The 19,951-nt window shown below is 46.9% G+C and overlaps 1 protein-coding gene across 1 annotated transcript in view; it reads left to right on the plus strand.

Moving 5' to 3' along the window:
* Positions 1 to 105: 105 nt before the first annotated feature.
* The window catches only part of UBE3C (ubiquitin protein ligase E3C), a 119,629-nt gene continuing 99,783 nt past the window's right edge, over positions 106 to 19,951 (plus strand). Inside the window, exon 1 of the mRNA XM_003983254.6 lies at positions 106 to 593. Coding sequence (XP_003983303.3) covers positions 528 to 593 — 66 coding nt within the window. The 5' untranslated portion in view covers positions 106 to 527. The remainder of the gene's footprint in view (positions 594 to 19,951) is intronic.

The following is a 19,951-nucleotide window of genomic DNA, read 5'->3' on the forward strand; positions in this document are numbered from 1 at the left end:
CTGGCGGGGACCGGGGAGCGCCGCGGCGTCGATAGCGGGCGCGCGCACGCCGGCGGGCCGCGGGGCGGAGGGCGTCGGCGTCGGGCGCGCGCGCGCAGGCGGGACCGCGCACGCCAGCCCCGGCCGGCGGCCATCTTTCCTCCCGGCGGCTGCTCCCGGTGCAAGTGCGGGGTCTGCGGCCCTGCCGGCGCCCTCGGCCTCGGCCGGAGCAGTGGGGAGGCGTGGATGAGGGGGGAGGTGAGGAGGAGCCGCCCCCCCAGTGTCGCCGCCTCCCCCACCCGAGGGCAGGCCGGGCAGGCAGAGCCCCCAGGGCGGGCTCGGGGTCGCTCCCCGCTGCGGCGTAGTCCTCCCCGCAGGCGACCCCTCCTCTCAGGAGACCCCTCCCCGCGGGAGACCCCTCCCCTCGGAGACCCCTCCCCGTAAGAGGCCCCTCCCCCGCGGGAGCCCGCCCCGCCCGCCCCGCCCGCCCCGCTCGCCCCGCTGCTCTCAGGGTCGGGGGCTCCTCCCAGATGGGATAAGCTGTAAAGATGTTTAGTTTTGAAGGGGATTTCAAAACGAGGCCCAAGGTGTCCCTCGGAGGTGCCAGTAGGAAGGTAAGAGCGGCCTGTGTGTCTGCGGCGTCTCGGGCCCCCCGGGCGGGCGGCCTGCGTCGGGGATCCGGGCCCCCGGAGGCGGGCGGGGGGCCGCGGGGCCGGCCCGCTGCGCGGCCACCTGCTTCTGATGCGCTAAAGCGGGTCTGATGAGGAAAAGGGCTTTGTAGACGGGAATCGCCGGTGATCTGCGCTCCTTGGGTTCCAGACACTGCAAGGATGCTGAAGGCGGACAGCCCTTTGAATCCCGGTGGTGACAGAACTCGGGCAAAGGACATAATGTTTCTGTTTAAGATGAGCTCTCGCTACTCTCACCCTTGACTTCTGGTAGCGGTTGCTTTCAGAATCCACCACCTAAGGGGTGGTTTCTGTTGTAGGAAGTGGCCAGGATGTGTCTGTTAATGTCAACAACCTCTGAAATCCAGGCGCAACTCCTCGCCGGCCACGTGTTTGGATCCGAGGCTGTGTGGATTATTCTTCACCAGCTTTCTGGAAAGAGTGCGGGGACACTCTGGGACCGTTGGTCATGCCATTATTCTTACAATTGTTTAGAATGAGGGGGAGCAGGCTCCGGCCATCCTGCTGCCCTCTCTGATGACCGGCGGCTATTGGTTCAGCGGAACTGCCAACAGATAGGTGCCAGTGCTGTTTCATTCCCTTGTTTTTCACCATTTCTCCTCTGTGCCGGTTCATGGGTCCCTTTTCTGCCTGCTTAGGTTTTAAAGGTTCAAAATAAAAATCTGGGCCCCGTGCTTGAAGTGTTTGAAAAGTTTAAGTGAATCGAATTAGTTGATTATTTACTGAAGAATTTTTTAAACGTCTTTTACTTTATTTTTCATTTTATTTACTTATTTTAAAATAGTTTTCAATGTTTATTTGAGAAAGGGAGAGAGAGAGAGAGAGAGAGAGAGAGCGCGGGGGAGGGTCAGAGAGAGAGAACCCCAAGCAGCTGCGCTGTCAGCACAGACCCCAGCACCGGGCTTGATCTCCCCAACCATGAGATCATGACCTGAGCCGAAAGCAAGAGTAGGACGCTTGACAACGGGGCCACTCAGGTGCCCCTAAAATGTCTTTTAAATGCTTTGCATATTGTTTTTGTTTGTTGAGTATATTCTGTATGTTACACTTAAATAAATAGCTGAGTTGTCACATAATCCTAAGTGCATACTCCAAGTAGGAACATCCCTTTAAAATTGTGCTCTGGGAGGGGCACCTCGGGGGCTCAGTCGGTTAAGCATCCGACTTCGGCTCAGGTCATGATCTCGTGGTTCGTGAGTTCGAGCCCCGTGTTGGGCTGTGTGCTGACAGCTCTGAGCCTGGAGCTGCTTCGGATTCTGTGTCTCCCTCCCTCTCCTCCCCCCCCCCCCCCCCCCCCCCCCCCCCCAGCTGGCTCTCTTTCTCTCTCTCAAAAATAAACTTTAAAAAAGATTTCAAAAACATGTAAATAAAATTGTGCTTTAGGGGTGTGTATGATGGCCTCCTAGGATGGAGGAAGGGAACCCAGTAGGGAGTTGGTAGAGAAGTGTGCTGATGATTTTCAGGCTTTGAGTTGTGCATGACCGTGATTGGTTGAGGGTAGCTGGCTGCAGGACTAGGTGTTAGAGCTGGGTACTGTGTACGTGTGGCAGGGTGGGCAGGGGTGACCTTCCGTGGCTTGGGTATTCATGGAGATTACAGGTGAGATGGAGGAGGGTAGAAGAGGCCTCGGAGCACTCCGGACCAGATCTGGCGTACAGGCGAGGTGGAGAGCACATGGCTGGTTGTACGTGCACAGCGAGCTGGTGGCAGGTCACCACCTCACAACCCATGTCACTTCTCCGCAGGGGCTCCTGATTTCTCTTACAGACAGGAGTGCCCCCGCATGCCCTGCCAGTGTCCCGACCCCGTCTTCTCAACTATGAGCACAGCTCCAGCCCGAGGAAAGTGCTCATCTAGCAGTCACGGTCTCGGGGGAGGCTGCATATCCTGCTTTTTAGCTGTGCAGAACCGTTTTCTTTTTGATTGGGGTGCAGATTAGACATCCAATGTGTGTGTCTTAGGTCATGTCCCTAGAAGAGCTTGAGGAGGTGACCTCGCTGCAGGTGAAACGGAGGCGGGAGAAGGAGAGGGCAGGGGAAAGGGTCTTCTTCCTTGGAGCCTGTCTCAGCCCCACGGGGAACTCAGGAGCTTGGCTGGCATCACGGGGCTGCCCCCTTCTTGAGTGAAGGGACCTGGAATTCTGTCACCCTCCCGTATCAGTTGGTCGTTGGCTGCAGGCCGCTCTTGGCGTGAGGGCGGGAGTGTGGCACTGGGCCCCTCTGCTGAGGGCAGTCACCCTGAGGGTAGCCTTTAGGAGCCGGCGGTGGCTAACACATGGAGGCTGGGGGATGGGGGGGAGTCAACAGCAGGTGCCGCTTGAAGGATGTCTGCGGTCCGCTGCACCCTTGTGACCACCCCACCCCCATCACATAACATTCCCAGCATTCCGTAGGCTCCCTCCTGCCCCCTTCCAGTCAGTATCCCTTCTCCCAAAGATAATTGCTGTTTGATCTCTGTTACTGTAGGTGAGTTTTGTCTGCTGAACTTGGTGTGAGTGGAGTCACATCCGGTTTGTTCCCGTTTTCCGGATTTGGCTTCTTTGGGTCCGCATTTCTCTGCGTTCCTCCATACTATAGTTGATGCGTTCTGTACTTATGGGTGTGTGTAATGTCAGGTGTGCACTTACACTCATGTGCTGGGTTCTGCACACACTTAGGCTTTGCTCTAGTGCACACACCTGCAGTGTGTGGAGGGGGCTGGTGGCCTTACTTCCTTGTCAACATTCATCATCGTTAGTCCTTTTAATTTTGGCAATTCTGGTGGCGATGTAGTTTCATTGTAGCTTTAATTTTGTTTCCTCGCAACTAATTCTGTTGAGCAGGTACAAATGCATATTTTCCTTAATTTTCTTTGGCTATGATACAATTCTTTCCCCTCATTTAAAAAGCAAAAGGTTATAATGGTCTTTCCTCCATGTATTAAATTATTCGTAATTGTTTCTCCTTTCTTGGGCTGGGTAGAAAACTGAATGTGGCCACCTTTTAAATACATCTTTTTTTCCCCAAATTAAATGAGTATTTTAGTGGTTATTTGTAAAGGCTCTGTGTAGCATATGAAACATCATAAGGAAAAGTCCATGCCCTCCTTATAATCTTGTTGGAGAGACAAGACTTAATTAGAAGTTAAATAACTATTGAGGGTGCCTGGGTGGTCAGTCGGTTGGGTGTCCGACTTTGGCTCAGGTCATGATCTCGCGGTTCGTGGGTTCAAGCCCCGCATCGGGCTCCATGCTGACAGCTCAGAATCTGGAGCCTGCTTCCGATTCTGTCTCCTCCTCTCTGCCCCTCCCCCACTCGCTCTCCTTCTCTCTCTGTCTCTCTGTCTCTCTCTCTCTCTCTCTCAAAAATAAACAACAACAAAAAAGCTAAATAACTATTGTTACTGTAACTATTGAAGTAATATTATTATTACGTTCAAGAATTCTGTTGGGGCTGGTCCAGGAAGAGGTAGAGTTGGTTGGGGCTTAGTCTTGAAGGATGGATAGAATTAGGGTTGGTGGGTGGAAGGGGATACATGGAGTAAGTGTATACTGGATTCCACCGATTCTAAGTCACACAGTTTCCTGATTTTTAGTATTTCTGAAGTCAGGATACATCTTGGTGGCATGACCTAGTTAGCGCAGTATTTTTTCCCTTTCTTGGAGTGCATAAAAGAATATTTTAGGAGCCATTTAATCACAAGTATAGAAATCCATTGAAAATAGCTTAGTAGGGGGAAAAATTTATGGGAGGAATATGGTGCTATTTCAAAGAACGTACGGACAGACGTAATCCAGATACCAAGTCATCAGGACCCAGGTGGTTACTCGGCTTTTCTCCCCGAGCTGTGCTGTCTCCTTCATTCTTGCCTCCCTGCCACTGGCTTTCTCCCTTTTTCTTGCACGTGATCTCAGCAGTGTATGATTTCCTAGTTTAGGTGTCCAGCTGGGGCAGTTGGATCTCAATTGCATTCCTCAGGAGAGGAAATCTGATTGGTCTGAGTCAGCTTTCCGCCTGATGAGCTGAGTCTGGGATGAGGTTGGGGTCTCTGGTCCACATAGAGCAGTATGGATGTGAGTTGTAGGGTGTGGATTCTCCAAGAGGGGAGTGGTTGTTAAATGGAATGTCTAGGTTCCTGTGGACATAGACGGAGATGTGGAACAGGCTGTTGATTGTACCTGTGTGAAATGAGGGAGAAATCTGGGCCAGACATGCAGATTTGGTAGTTACCGGCAGATAGATGACTCAGAAAGAAGTCCCTAGGGAGAAGGCCTGGCGTTTGGGATGGGTTGTGGCCTGCGGGGTATTTTAACATCTAATAAGTGAGAATACTTAGGAAAGAATCACACCTGGTGGAAGGCGGGGTGGGGGTGGTGGGGAGGAGGCGTGACCACAGTGCCAAGCGCTGCAGGGAGGCACTGCGGCAATACTAACAAGCCACCAGGAAGACCTGGGTGGCTTCGTGGGGACAAGACTTCAGGGTGGTAGCGTTGAAGTCAGATTGCAGCATGCAGGGAGTGACCGGGAGGTCAAAAAGTGGCGAGATCTTTTTTTTTTTTAAGTTTTTAGTTATTTTGAGGGGGGGGGGTCACATGTGAGCAGGGGAGGGGCAGACAGAGGGAGACAGAATCCCAAGCAGGATCCGCGTGCCGTCAGGGCGGAGCCTGACGTGGGGCTCCATCTCACAAGCATGAGATCATGACCTGAGCTGAAATCAAGAGTCAGACGCTCAGCCGACTGAGCCACCCAGGCGCCCCTAAAGTGTTTAACTTTGTAAGAAACTGCCAAGTGTCCTGCAAAGTGGCCGCACCATTTTGCCTCCCCACCAACAAACAGGGAGCAGTCCTGTTGCCTCACATCCTGTCCAGCCTCGGTGGTTGTCAGTGATCGCATTGTAGTCATTCTGCTAGGAGGCAGTTATGTCCTCGTCTGTTTTCCTTTGCGGCTCCCTGATGACAAGGGGTGTGGATCACCTTTTCACATGCTCATTTGCCATCTGTATGCGTTCCCTTTTGCCCACTTTTCAGTTAGTTGTCTTCTTACTGTTGAGTCTCAAGAGTTCTTTGTATACATTTCTTATGTATTTGTATATATTTTGCGAATATACAAGTTCTTTTTCAAATATGTCTTTTGCATATATTTTCCCCCAGTTTCTTCTAGCTTGTTTTTCTCATTCTCTTAACTGTCTTTTGCAGAGCAGAAGTTTGTGATTCTAATGAAGTCCCATTTTATCAATACTTTCTTTCATGGATTACGCTTCTGACGTCGTGTCTAAAAAGTTTGCCAAACACAAGGTCACGTGGCTTTTATAAGACGTTAGCTTCCAGTAGTTTTATACTTCTGTGTTTTACATTTGGGTCTGTGCTCCATTTTGGGGAAATTTTTGTGAAAGATACAAGGTCAGTGTCTGGTTTTCTGCTTTTGTTATTTGTTTTTTTGCATGGATGACCAGTTGCTGCATACTGTTTTGTTGAAAAGCTGCCCTTTCTTTGTTGATCTGTTTGGGGTTTGTTTTGTTGTGTTTGTTTTGCCTACGTCACCCTGTCTTGATTTCTGTAGCATTATGGGAAGTCTTGAAGTTGGATAGTGCCGCTTTGTTCTTTTTCGTCAGCATTGTGTGGGGTATTCTGGGATTTTCATTGGGATTGTGCAATCTGTAGATCAATTTGGGAAAACCTGACATTTTGGCAATATTGAGTCTTCCTATCCAACATGGGGTAAGTACCTCCAGGGTTTAGTTCTTTGATTTCATTCATCAGACTTTGATAGTTTTCCTTGTGTAAACCTTATATATGTTTTGTTAGATTTAGCTCTAAGTGATTCATTTTTCTGGACCTAATATAATGGCACTGTTTTTAATTTCAAATTCCAGCCGTTCATTGCTGGTATAAAGGAAAGCAGTTGAGCTTTGATTTGTATTAACCCTTAGCTCAGCTCCCAGCAGCCAGTTTCATAGTCTCTGTTTCCAGACATTTGACTTTTTTTTCTTTAATTTTTTTTAACGTTTTTATTTATTTATTTATTTATTTATTTATTTAAATTTTTTTTTCAACGTTTATTTTTATTTTTGGGACAGAGAGAGACAGAGCATGAACGGGGGAGGGGCAGAGAGAGAGGGAGACACAGAATCGGAAACAGGCTCCAGGCTCTGAGCCATCAGCCCAGAGCCTGATGCGGGGCTCGAACTCATGGACCGCGAGATCGTGACCTGGCTGAAGTCGGACGCTTAACCGACTGCGCCACCCAGGCGCCCCCGTTTTTATTTATTTTTGAGACAGAGAGAGACAGAGCACGAGCAGGGGTGGGACAGAGAGAGAGGGACACACAGAATCCAAAGCAGGATCCAGGCTCTGAGCTGTCAGCACAGAGCCTGACACGGGGCTCGAACTCACGGACCACGAGATCATGACCTGAGCTGAAGTCGGAGGATTAGCCAACTGAGCCACCCCGGCGCCCCCATTTGACTTTTTTTTTTTTTTTTTTTTTTTTTTTTAGGAGTCTACGTTCCGCATATAAGTGAGCTCATACAGTATTTGTCTTTGACTGGCTTATTTCACTGAGCACAGTGTCCTCAGGGTCCACCCATGTTGTCACAGATGGCAGGATCTTGATCTTTCTCGTGGCCAAATAACATCCTGTCGTGTATCCAGTGGCTGCATTTTTGTCCATCATCTGTTGATGTACATTTTGGCCGTTTCCATTTCTTGGTTGTTGGGAGAAACGCTGCAGTGAATATGAGGGTGCGGATAGCTCTTTGAGATCCTGTTTTTATTTCCTTTGGCTGTTACACACCCAGAAGTGGGACTGCTGGATGATAAGGTCGTTCTGTTTTTAAAAAAATTTTTTAACGTTTATTTATTATTGAGAGACAGCGCATGAGCAGGGGAGAGGCAGAGAGAGGGAGACACAGAATCCAAAGCAGGCTCCAGGCTCCGAGCTGTCAGCACAGAGCCCGACGTGGAACTCCAGCCCACGAACCTCGAGATCATGACCTGAGCCGGAGTCAGATGCTCAACTGGCTGAGCCACCCAGGCGCCCCAGGTTGTTCTGTTTTTAATTTTTTGAGGAACCTCCATACTGTTTTCCATAGCGGAAGTGATGTTTTTGGTTTTGTTTTTGATCAGTTTGTTGGAATTTTCTACATAGATGATCCTGTCATCTGTGATCAAATACAGTTTTCTTTTTCTCTTCCTGATTTGTCTACCTGTTATATCCGTTTCTCTTCTCACTGCACTCTGCATTAGCTCCGACTTTCAGGAATGGTAAATCAGTGGTGTGGAGGGAATGCCCTAGCCTTGTTCCTGATCTTACTGGGAAAGTTGCTAGTTTGTCACCATTAAGTTTGATGTTAACTGCAGATACTTTGTGGATGTTTTTTATCAAGGTGAGGAAGTTCCCTTCTATTTCTCGTTTACTGAGTTCTTATCATGAATGGGTGTTGGGGTTTGTCATATGCTTTTCTGCATCTACTGATGTGGTCATGTGATTTTTCTTTAGTCCGTCGGTGTGGCGGATTACCCTCAATGATTTCTGAATGCTGAACCAGCCTTGCCGGCCTGGGATCACCACCACCGGCTGTCTTCTGTATTTATTTTTATACCTTGTTGGGTTGTGTTTGACAGTAGTTTGTTGGGGAGTTTTGCATCTATATTCGTAAGAGATAGTGGTCTTTGATATTACTTGTGATATTTTTTTCTGAGTTTGGCATTAGGGTAATGCTGGGCTCATAGAAGGAGTTATTATACTCTAGGGCCTACCAAAGCCAGCTACTGCAAGTTTAATTTTCCTCTTTGATAGGTGTAGACAATTTTTTCTTCTTCTTAAGTTTATTTATTTTGAGAGAGACAGTGGAAGCGGGGAAGGAGCAGAGAGAGGGGGACAGAGGATCGGAAGTGGGCACGGGGCTCGAACTCAGAAACTGTGAGATCGTGACCTGAGCCGAAGTCAACCATTCAACCGACTGAGCCACCCAGGCGCCTAGGTTTGGACTACGCTTAAGATGATAGAACTCTGATTGGCTGGCTCTGTAAAACTGCCCTCTATTCTGCAATTGAAGATCTTATGTAAAATCTTTTAACTTAAAAAAAATCCCATGCTATTTTGTTTTAAAAAGCTGGCACTGGGTATATGTGTTGTCATGCCTACTCTGTGTACGTTGCAGTAGAAACTAAAACTTTCTTACAGATCTGGCAGTGAGCGAAGTAAAACTGCGTTCTAAGGTCAGATTTAAAAGTGTTAATTTTCTGTCAGGCTGGTATCACGCTGCCGTTTCATCCGCCAGTGCCGCGTCTCTTCTCTTGGGTGTAATTAACTGGTGGCCTTCACACACAAGACCAAAAACCTGTAGTTCCCTGTAGCAGAGGTGGGGAATTCACGATCTGGTTCTTAGGGAAATCAAGCAGAAGAGAAGGGCTGAGACTGTTTGTCTAATTCTCTTTGTACTACTTGCACTCAGGGCCTAGGGTGAGGCAAGCAGGGCCCCTCAAGTACCACTGGAGGGTTCACGGTGGCCTTACTGTCAAGCTCACACTGTGGCTGGCCCTGCACTGGCACCGCCCTGAGCTCGAGCACCTCCTTAAATTTTGTTCCCCAGGTATGAGCTTGCCTCGCTAGTCCCTGCCTGCCTTTGCACACTTAAGCCGATTTTCGTGGGTTATGCAGTTAATTGCCAACTAGGTCTCTTAACTAAAGTAATGCACATTACAGGAAGCCTCATAGGACTGCAGAAGAGCCTCAAAAGAGTTTATTGCAAAAGCAGTCTGGAGTTTTCTTCGAATGTAACTTTCCCTGTATTCTTAGAACTTTCATAGAATGCAGACAGCTGGGACCTTGGAAGTTAGGCACCTTATTATTTTATACCACCGTAAGGGTATCTGCCTTCCACACGTTCCTGTTCTGCCACGGCCTCTGCGTGCCCGCACCGGTTGTCATCATAAAGGCAGGAGCAGGAACTTCTGTCGGCCTGTGTCCATGCGGTCCAGCACCTCCGGTGGTAACCGGGTTAGAGATGGAAATGCCTGCTGGCGGTGTGGGTGCCGTGTAAGTTGTCTCAGCCTGCCGGCTGGGGGGCGGGCGGCAGGGGGCAGTTGAACATCAGAGGTCTTAACAAGGTACATCCCTTCTCATCCAGTTATTGTGCTTTAAGACCTTTATCCTAAGGAACTAATCTGACAGGTGCAGAGGAAAGACGCAGGGGAAGAGATGATTGCGGCGACACCCATAATATTGAACAATTGGAAACAACATAAACGTCTAGCAGGAAATTTGTGAAGCAAATGGTAATACAACAGTGTAACGGAATACTAGACAGCCGTTATTAATATTTATATTTTAATGTCTTATATTTATTAAAAGGATTCATTGTTAATGGAAACGAGCAGATTACAAAACAGGACTTCAGTGTGCATTTAAATTACATTAATCTAAATGTCACAATACCTGCTTTACCACTTTCTTAATTTCCAGTGAATGAAGGATGTGGTACTTACAGTTCCTGTAGAATGGTGGCTTGGAGCAGTACGTTCTTGTTGTCCACTCAGTTTTGTGGGACGGGGATCTGAGAGCAGTTGGTGGGTGGTTCTGACTCAGGATCTCTGTGGGGCTGCGGTGCCTAAAGCCTTACCTGGGGTGGCTGGCTTATCCACGTGCTGGGGGAGCCACTCCTGGGCTGGCTTGTCCACGTGCACCGAAGTTAGTGCTGGGTCTTGGTGGGAGATGTCAGTTCCCTGCTACGTGCACATCTCCTTAGAACTCCTTGACTGTCCTCCTGACATGGCGTGTGACCTGGGAGTGCAGGGAGAGAGCGGCATGCCTGCACGAGGCAGTCCTGAAAGTCACATACATTTTTGTCGGATTCTGTTCGTCTATCCGGTCCACACTCAAGGTCGGGGGTGGGGGTGGCGTGGGGGTCATGCTCCACCTCTTAAAGGGAAGCAACCTCAAAGACCTTGTGGAAATATGCTGAAGCCACCACAGAAGGGGTATCAGTTTCAGCTAAGTTGTAAATGCTAATAACACATGACTTACATGTGCTATTTTTCTGTCTTAACAGCCTATTAGGATTTAAATATTATGGCTTTCCTTCTCTCCTATATTGAGTCAGTGGTTACTGGCTATGTAACTATTATGCAAATATGAAGCAGTTAAAAAGCAAAGATTATCAACCAAACAAATTTTCAGTAGATGTTTTGGTGAAACTTAGTTGACTCAGAGACAGTTTTGTAGCTCTGCGCCTTAGAAACGTAAGCAGGTGTCATTTATTTGCAGCAGTGGGAATTTACTTATTTAGATCATTTACCTCTTTGATCCAGCCACCCTTGGAGAAGGGGGGGGGGGCACACAATTGGGCCAGGGGGAGTAGATAATTTTGGGCTGAGTGTCTGTGGGTTGTCACCATGACAACCGTAGGGCAGGAGGCAGTCACATGAGGGTATAGAAGAGAGGTGAGTGAAGTAGGGGAATATCACAGTAAATTTTGGGCCATCTGGGAGCTCTTTTGGATGGTGGTATACCAGAATGGAGGGACGAAGCTTGTTTTCCTTTCATGCTGTGTGTATCCTGTTTCTAGAACCCCAAGCAAATGGCATAAGGTTAGTGCCCTAGGCTTTTGTATGCTGGACTGGGATCCTTGCTACTATGTATATATGGACCTCGTTGCCATCGGGGAGGAGGGACAGCACGGACAGAAGTGGCCAGCCTCGGAGAAGTGGTAATCACCTACAGATTGCTCAACGTGGCTGGAGTCAGTGTTGGAGAGAAGGCCGGTGAGAGGCGGTCAGGGCCCAGATCATAAAGGTTCTGTGGGTCACACTCAGGCATATCCAGGCATGTGGGTGAGCCAGTGAGGGATTTTAAGCAGTAAAGTGACTGTGGGCAGACGGGTTTTGGAGAGATGAGTGTGGGGCAGTGCGGGTGGTCGGAGGCCAGGCGAGGGAGGGAGGCAGCCGCAGTTGTGCCGACGAGTAATGCGGGCCTGACGCACCGTGGTGGGCACCTGAGTGGAGGGGCCTTCGAGAGCTGTGGACGAGGTAGAATCGGTGAGCTCTGCCATGAGAGGGGGCCCTTCAGGCGTTCGTGTGGGATTACTGGAGTGGAGAGTGAGGCCGTGAACCAAGACCTTAAATTCCTAGGGAGTTGTTCTGTTTGAGTGGTGGAGGGTGTTCAGGAAGCGCCGGTCTGGAGCTTCGGGTGGAGACCCGGAGTCCCTCAGTCCATCAGCAGGTGGTGGAAATTGTGCGATGCACGGAGTCCTCAGGAGAAAGGGTTCGCTCAGAAGGCTCCGAACAGAACTCCCACGGCTGCCAGCATTTACACAAGAGGCAGAGAAAGGGGCATGCAAAGGCGATCGTGCCGTCAGGACCTGGTGAGCGGAAGGCTAGCGTGATGTCCGTGTGTGGGTGGCCACACTCGCCCCCAGACAGTAGCTTTAATGAGGGAATGCGCAGAGGCAGAGTGGGAAAAAGCAGGGACTGGTGGAGGACCGCGGACCTGTTGAACGAGGCTTTATTTTGAGGCCTTTGTGTTTTGCTGTAGCCATTCCTCTCTGCCTTGTGTTTAGACTCGATGTTATCCCAAAGCAGAGAGTCAAGTCGTTCCATCTCTTTTCTAAAATTAAAATTTTGTTTTATGTTTAAAAATTACCGTACATGGGGGCGCCTGGGTGTGGCTCCGTCGGTTAGGCGTCTGACGCTTGATTTCGGCTCAGGTCATGAGCTCACTGTTCGCGGGATCAAGCACCGTGTCGGGCTTGAGCTGACAGTGTGGAGTGTGCTTGGGATTCTCTCTTCTCTCTCTGCCCTTCCCCCACTCGTTCCTCCTCTGTCTCTCAAAAAACATAAACTTAAAACAATTTGAAAATTAAAAAAATACATGCTCATTGTGTGGACTTGGAAGTATTTATGTTTATTCTTAAAAAAAATTTTTTTTTGATGTATATTTTTGAGAGAGCGAGAGAGAGACCAAGCGCAAGCAGGGGAGGGGCAGAGAGACAGGGAGGCACAGAATCCGAAGCAGGCTCCAGGCTCCGACTGAGCCACCCAGGCGCCCCCGTTTATCCTTTCTTTTTGGACATTTAGGTTGTTTGTTTTTATCGTGAACTTCTTTAGAGCCAACAATGTAATTATTTTTTAGGATAAATTAAAGAAGTTGAATTGCTTGGTCAAAGTATGCACATTGTAAAGGCTTTTGATACACTTTGTTCTCTGGAAAACAGGAATCAGTTTCTATTCCCTGGTTGCTTGGGTTCAGTGCTGCCTTTGCTTCTTTGCCCCGCTGTCAGCCTCTCCGGCCTCTCGGGCATTTTCTCTCCAGGGTGTTTCCGTTTCCCTCTTCCCTCGTTACAGGTAGGCAGGCCACCGTCCTCGGTATTTGTCCTCTGGCAGGGTGCTTTGCCCTGTGCTCTCGCTTCTTGACTTTTTAATTCAAATGTGTTAGCATTCCTTGGAAGTTCTTCCAAGGAAGAAATCAGAGCCAGAGAGTCCAGAACTTTGGCAAAAACTGCAGGGCTCGGGTGTCGGACCGCCGGTCTGTGGTCCAGGACGCGCTGCTGGGGGTTGTGTGGCCTGCACACGCCGTGTCTGCCATCTCGCCGCGCTGCAGTTTCCCGTGGAAGGTCCAGGAGCACGTCCCCCAGGCCCTGGGAAGGTGGCTCCAATAAAACCCTACTTCCTTTTGAGTTAATTTTCCTTTTAATGAAGCTTTAATGCTCTGATGTTTTTAAGGGGCATCAGTAAACCCTGGTGTGGGCGAGCAGCACAATTCATACCACATCCTTACTGCAAAACATGAAGTTGTGTGGGGCGCCTGGGTGGCTCAGTCGGCTGAGCGTCAGGCTTCGGCTCAGGTCATGATCTCCCCGTCCGTGAGTTCGAGCCCCGCGTCGGGCTCTGTGCTGACAGCTCAGAGCCTGGAATCTGCTTCGGATTCTGTGTCTCCCTCTCTCTCTGCTCCTCCCCCACTCATGCTCAGTCTCTGTCTCAGAAATAAATAAACATTAAAAAAAATTAAAAACAAAACATGAAGTTGTGAAAAGCGTGATGGGAACCTGAAAAAATATCTCCATGACCAACTGCAGTTTCATTGCTTATCTTTTCTGGGCTTCTCTTTTTCACAACTTGTAATACCAAAGTGATAATTCTTGTTAATCAGAAAGTCAGACTGAATTACTTTTAATATTACCTTGCTCTAATAATGTTTCCATTTCCAGTCAGGGGCCTTTAAAGCAGTGTTAACTTTTTTTTTAATTGAAAAAAATTATAAAAACAATGAGATCCATTTAAGACAGATCCATCCATCTAAAGACTCCTGATTTCCCCACTGTTACCAGTTTCCTCAGTGTCTGTTTGGAACTAGTGTAAACATAAATAAACATATCCCCCCATCACCTTTTCAGTGATAAGGAGAGAACGTACTACAGTTCTCCTGAGTGCTGTATCTTTTTTTTTAATTAATTTATTTTTTATTAAAAAAATTTTTTTTTAATGTTCATTTATTTTTGAGAGAGAGAGTGAGACGGGGGAGGGCCAGAGAGAGGGGGACACAGAATCGGAAGCAGGCTCCAGGCTCCGAGCTGTCAGCACAGAACCCGACGCGGGGCTTGAACCACAAACCGTGAGAATGTGACCTGAGCCGAAGTCGGACGCCCACCCGACTGAGCCCCCCAGAAGCTCCTCCTGAGTGCTGTGTCGTAATGAGTCCACACCAGCACCTGTAGGTCTCTGGCGCTCTGTTTCCCAGGTGCGTCACATTCCACTACCTGGTTTGTATCCTGTAAGTCTTTCCAGGTTTATCGGAATGGGATTTAAACTGTTGCATTTTGCTTTGGATACTTTATTTTTTAAAGTGGGCTCTTTTCTGATTGTAAAATAATGTTTATTACAGAAAATTTTAAATTACTGCCATAAGTAAAGAAAAATTACTTCTTTGGAACCCTCCCCTCTATTTAGAAATAATGCACTATTAATATGTGGGTAAATGTTCTTCCAGTCTTTTTCTATATACTTTTTGAATTAGGAATCATTTTGCACATTTTGTTTTGTAAATATGATATTTAGCACTTACTGTATTTCATGCACCTTTAAATACTTTTTGCTTGCACGTGAAGTTAGTTTCTCTTAGGTTTTCATAGAGGTTCTTAGGAAAAACCTGCAAATTGTAGGTTGTGCATTATTCACAAATAATACTTTTGCTAGCATTTAACATTTTAATTAACTCAAAAGGAAGTGTTTTACTTGACTATTCTTTGAGTTGTGTAAAACTGCTCTTCTGTTAGTGCATGAGAGTGGGAAAATACCAACTTAAAACAGGTGTCAAACTAATTATTCTGTTTACACTGTTAAATGTAGTAAATTGCTAACGGAAAATAACCCAAATGGTGAAACAGAGGAAGCTTCATAATTGCTTTAAAAATCAAGATATTAATAAGCATGCTGAAGTTCTTTTTATATGGTTAGCGGTCTGTCTGAGCATTTGGTTTATGGAAATTACATTATGTAAATGTACTTTGACTTCCACTCAGATTTTCGACCATAAATTTTTAAATTTGGATAGTTAATGAAATCTGATTTAAACTATATATGACTGATTTTTTTTAAACTTCATTTTGTTACCCCTAAATGTATTTGCCAAAAACAAAAAACGTTTTTTGTCCTATTGAAAAACATCTTTGTGGGGCGCCTGGGTGGCGCAGTCGGTTGGGTGTCTGACTTCAGCCAGGTCACGATCTCGCGGTCCGGGAGTTCGAGCCCCGCGTCAGGCTCTGGGCTGATGGCTCAGAGCCTGGAGCCTGTTTCCGATTCTGTGTCTCCCTTTCTCTCTGCCCCTCCCCTGTTCATGCTCTGTCTCTCTCTGTCCCAAAAATAAATAAACGTTGAAAAACATCTTTGTTAACGGCATTTTTGAAGTTTGGCCACATTCAGTTTTCAGAGGAGACAAGATAATGTGTCTAAAGCTCAAGGCTCAAATAGGGAAGTTTGCTTCGTTCACTCTTGTTTACATGTTGAGGAAGAGATGTAGTGTCACAGCTGTGGAGGGAAGATGAGGGTCGAAAGGACCGTGGGCGCCGACTCGTCATGCCAGAAACACTTGATGAGTGTGTTTTGTGAACTGGTATAGAACTCCTGAGAATTCCCTGCTTTTTCTAGGCCCTTAGGATTTAAAATGCAAGCGGTGCTTTCCAGTATGCGTGTAATAAATCGGAGCGGTCACGGTCTGAGGGTTCTTTTTGGTGGTGCTTCCTTGTTCTTTTCCTCCCAGCCACTTCGTATGGACTTGTTTACGTGGAGCTGGTTTTGAAAATTTATGTCGTCTTGTGGCTTCACTGGTTTATTACAAAGGTGAGAACGTATTCCATGGGCATGGGTAATAACTCGAGCAGTAGAAAATAACAACGCAGAGGAAAGCGGTCCAAGTCCCCCCCCCCCACCTCACCTCTCACCCACCCCTCACTGCCTCCGTCACGGGTCCTGACAGTCAGACTGTTCTCTGCGTGTGGAATCGTCCGGGGGCATGCTCCTCTCTCGTTTAAACACCTGCTAGAGGGGCGCCTGGGTGGCGCAGTCGGTTAAGCGTCCGACTTCAGCCAGGTCACGATCTCGAGGTCTGTGAGTTCGAGCCCCGCGTCAGGCTCTGTGCTGACAGCTCAGAGCCTGGAGCCTGCTTCCGATTCTGTGTCTCCCTCTCTCTCTGCCCCTCCCCCATTCATGCTCTGTCTCTCTCTCTCCCAAAAAAATAAATAAATGTTGAAAAAAAAATTTTTTTTAAACACCTGCTAGAGCATGTGAGACAGGCTGCAGCACTCCTCTTACCGCCTGATAACCCATCTTGGAGATCGTTCCAGATGAGCGCAGGCGGATTGACCGCATTCTTTTCGAGAGCCGGATGATCCTGTGTGCAGTGAATGTTGCACAACTTATCTGTCTTATATTTTAATGGCTGTTTATGGTCAGTTTTTCACTAAGCAACATTGCAGTGCATATCCTTGTAAATAATGCCTTGTAAATGCCTTTGTAAATGCCTTTAATTCGTATAGGTCACATTTCTAGAAGTGCTAGCTCAAAGGCTATGCACATTTGGGATGTTAGATGCACCTCGATTGCTGAGGTGGGTTATCAGCGAATGAAAGTGCCTGCTGTCTGTAACTCACAGCAGCTCCCTGAGTCTTTGCCAAACAGATAGGGAAAAATCCTCTTTCGTTGGGTTTCTATTGCATATTTCTAAAATGAGTAAAAATGAAGTTCTTAGGTTTAGAAGATTTTTATTTCTCTCTGCACTGTTTATATAGCTTTTGCTGATTTTACAAATAATTGGCTTTGCGTTATTATAGGTAGTTGTTCCTATTTTGTTATTTTATTAACCTGTGTTATATTTTTCCATGTAGAAAGTTCTAATTTTTATGTACTCAAATTTATTAAATAAATGACAAACCATAACAAGACTTAGTGTTGACGTGATACATCTTTCTTAGAGAAAGTCTTCTTTCATATGGAGATTTTTTAGTGCTCATATTACCTTCACATTTTTATAGCTAGCCCTTTATATATATATATGTATATATGTAAATCTTATATCCGTTAGGGATCTGTTTTTTTTTTTAAGTTTATTAATTTATTTTGAGAGAGTCGGGGAGAGAGCGAGAATCCCAAGCAGGCATGTGGGGCTTGAACTCACAAACCATGAGACCATGACCTGACACAAAACTGAGGGCGCTTAACCAGCTGAGCCACCCAGGAGCCCTAGGGATCTATTTTGACGTATAGACTAAAGCTATATTGTTATTTATTTAGGTCACCCAGTTTTTCCAGTAATAGTTATTAAATAATACACATTCTATATAGATTTGAAATGCTACCTTTATCACAGGCTGATCTTTCTTTCCATTTGAGTCTCCCTGGACAGTCTCTGAATTTGACCTGCCTGATCATGCTTTAGCCTCATTAGTGTAGGTCACTGTTTGTCCCAAAGTATGGTGTGTGATGATTTAGGTGGCACATGAAGGAACATTGTAAAAACTGAGCAGTGTTAATTTCAGTATAACTAGGGTGTCAGATCCGTGATTTCTCTGAAATGCTTGCTCACGATGAGGTTGTCAGCCAGGTGTCAGTGTTTGGTGGCTGCAGTTTGGGAATATGGGCATATGGAGTATGGACTATATACACGGCCCGTGTGGCTAGTGTGCATTTCTGTCCACTGAGTCTCCCTATGCATTGTGGTGGGGTTTATTTTTCTAGCAACCTGATGAATTTCACTTTCAGAAATTGATAGTTATTTTGCTAGTGTGAGCTACACACAGGTATTGGTAATAGCAAATTGGGATTATGTCTGTGCCTTTATTTTTTCCCACCTGACTGCTGTGCCTGACGTGGGTTGGGGTTTTATAACAACAGAAAAATATGTCATTTTTGAAGTCTGAAGGTCAAGATTGTCTTGTAAATTAAGGCACTAAGGGTAATTATGATTGTCATCATATGTCTTCATTTGTGGTCACTAAGGACCACATTAGTGAGCCGCTGGAACTAGCTTTTTAGTCTCGTAAGCTTACAGCCTGCATAGGAGGAAGCACAAATCAAACAAATGATAAGATTTTTGAGACGTGGTTTCTCATGCACTGGCTGAGAGAGTGAACCTATCCCATTATGAGCCCCGTCTCCATGTAAAACCACCGTGCTCAAGCTTTATTTTGAAACCATAAGGCATACCACCCCTAAACCATTAAACTTTGGGGGAACAAACAGGAAAGATTTCTGAACAGCCTGAAAGTAAATATAGAATGGGACGGTGAATTAAATTAATGAAAAGTTGAGAACGCTTCATCTGGGGTACTGTATTTAATTACAAAGGCTAGAGCTGCTAATTGGCCAAAGGTATGATGAAAAGTGACTTTAGTAACAAAGCAAATAACCTCACTGTCCAGTGAGTCAGTTCTCGGATCACTTAGAGACAAGTGTGGCCAGTTTTCAGTCTCCAGGGAAGACAGAGCTGGTCTGTACACACTGAGGCGCTCACTGATGCTTTGAGATGAACACGAGCTGAATAAGTAAACAAGTCTAACTTTTGTCTAGCTCCTCTTTTAATCTTCTTAACCTTTTAAAACCCACTGATGACTTTGTGACAGACAGGAACATAGACGTGATGTGTGGTGTTGTGGAAGAGCAGAGCCGGGCCAGACGCCGTGGTGGTCCAGTAGGGGCTTTGGTCCAGCGAGGTCCCGCAGCAGAAGCTAGAGCCTCTCCTAGCCGAAGGGCGGTCTTGTCCCTTGCCCGTGTTTGAGAGGAGTACCTAACAGAGCGTCCGTTTGTCACTCCTGCGTAGGGGATTTAGTCCTCTAGCTTTGTGAAGATGGGGGCAGTCATGACCAGCACCCTCTTCTCTCCATCCTGAGAGCAGAAAGGTCTCCTCTTGTCCGTCACTTCAAGAGGAGCGTCAGATCTTTGTGATGTAAACCTTTTACCTTGAGCCAGGGGAAGTACATCTTGACTGTGGGGGAAAGAATTGGGAACAACTTGAAGAAAGTACTTCGAATACCACGCGTACAGAGTTGAGTGAAGGTGTCCCTGAGCGGGGCGAGTGGGTGGGCACAAGCCCCATCCCTTTTCTAAAATCACCCCGAGACTAGTACCAAATAAAAGGGCGCATTCAGAAGGTCGGGCCCTGGACGCTTTCTTGAAACTGAAGTTTGTTGAACCATAGCCACACCTGGTGTTCTGGTTAGGAATTCATTTTCAGAATCCAATTCTGTCAGAGAAGGGGAATAAATAACATTTGCCTGATCTAATGATGGACATGTGAGTTTGTGTTCTCTGTGGTGTTCGATATCAAAATTAAAAAATAAAATTATAGACTTACCTTCCTCTGAAGCTTTACGTAGCACCTCACACTCCTTTATTGGGATGATAAACTGTTCTTCTGCTTTGAGGAACTTAGTTTCTTTTTTTTAATTTTTATCTTTTGTTTATTTAAAATTTTTTTTTGATGTTTATTAATTTTTGAGAGAGAGAAAGAGAGACAGAGTACAAGCAGGGGAGGGGCAGAGAGACAGGGAGACCCAGAATCCGAAGCAGCTCCAGGCTCTGAGCTGTCAGCGCAGAGCCCGATGTGGGGCTTGAACCCACGAACCGTGAGATGATCTGAGCCAAAGTCGGACGCTCGACCGACTGAGCCACCCAGGCACCCCAGGAACTTAGTTTCTGATAATTGTAATCCAGTGTTTCCTTTTTAATTTAGCTGATTTGAAATGTAAGAATGCAGTTTTGTTTTCATGGTGTTGAGTTTTAGGAGGAACTGGAGCTCAAGACAGCAGTACCGTAGGGC

The sequence above is a fragment of the Felis catus genome, chromosome A2 (genome assembly GCF_018350175.1).
Source record: "Felis catus isolate Fca126 chromosome A2, F.catus_Fca126_mat1.0, whole genome shotgun sequence".
Lineage (NCBI taxonomy): Eukaryota > Metazoa > Chordata > Mammalia > Carnivora > Felidae > Felis > Felis catus.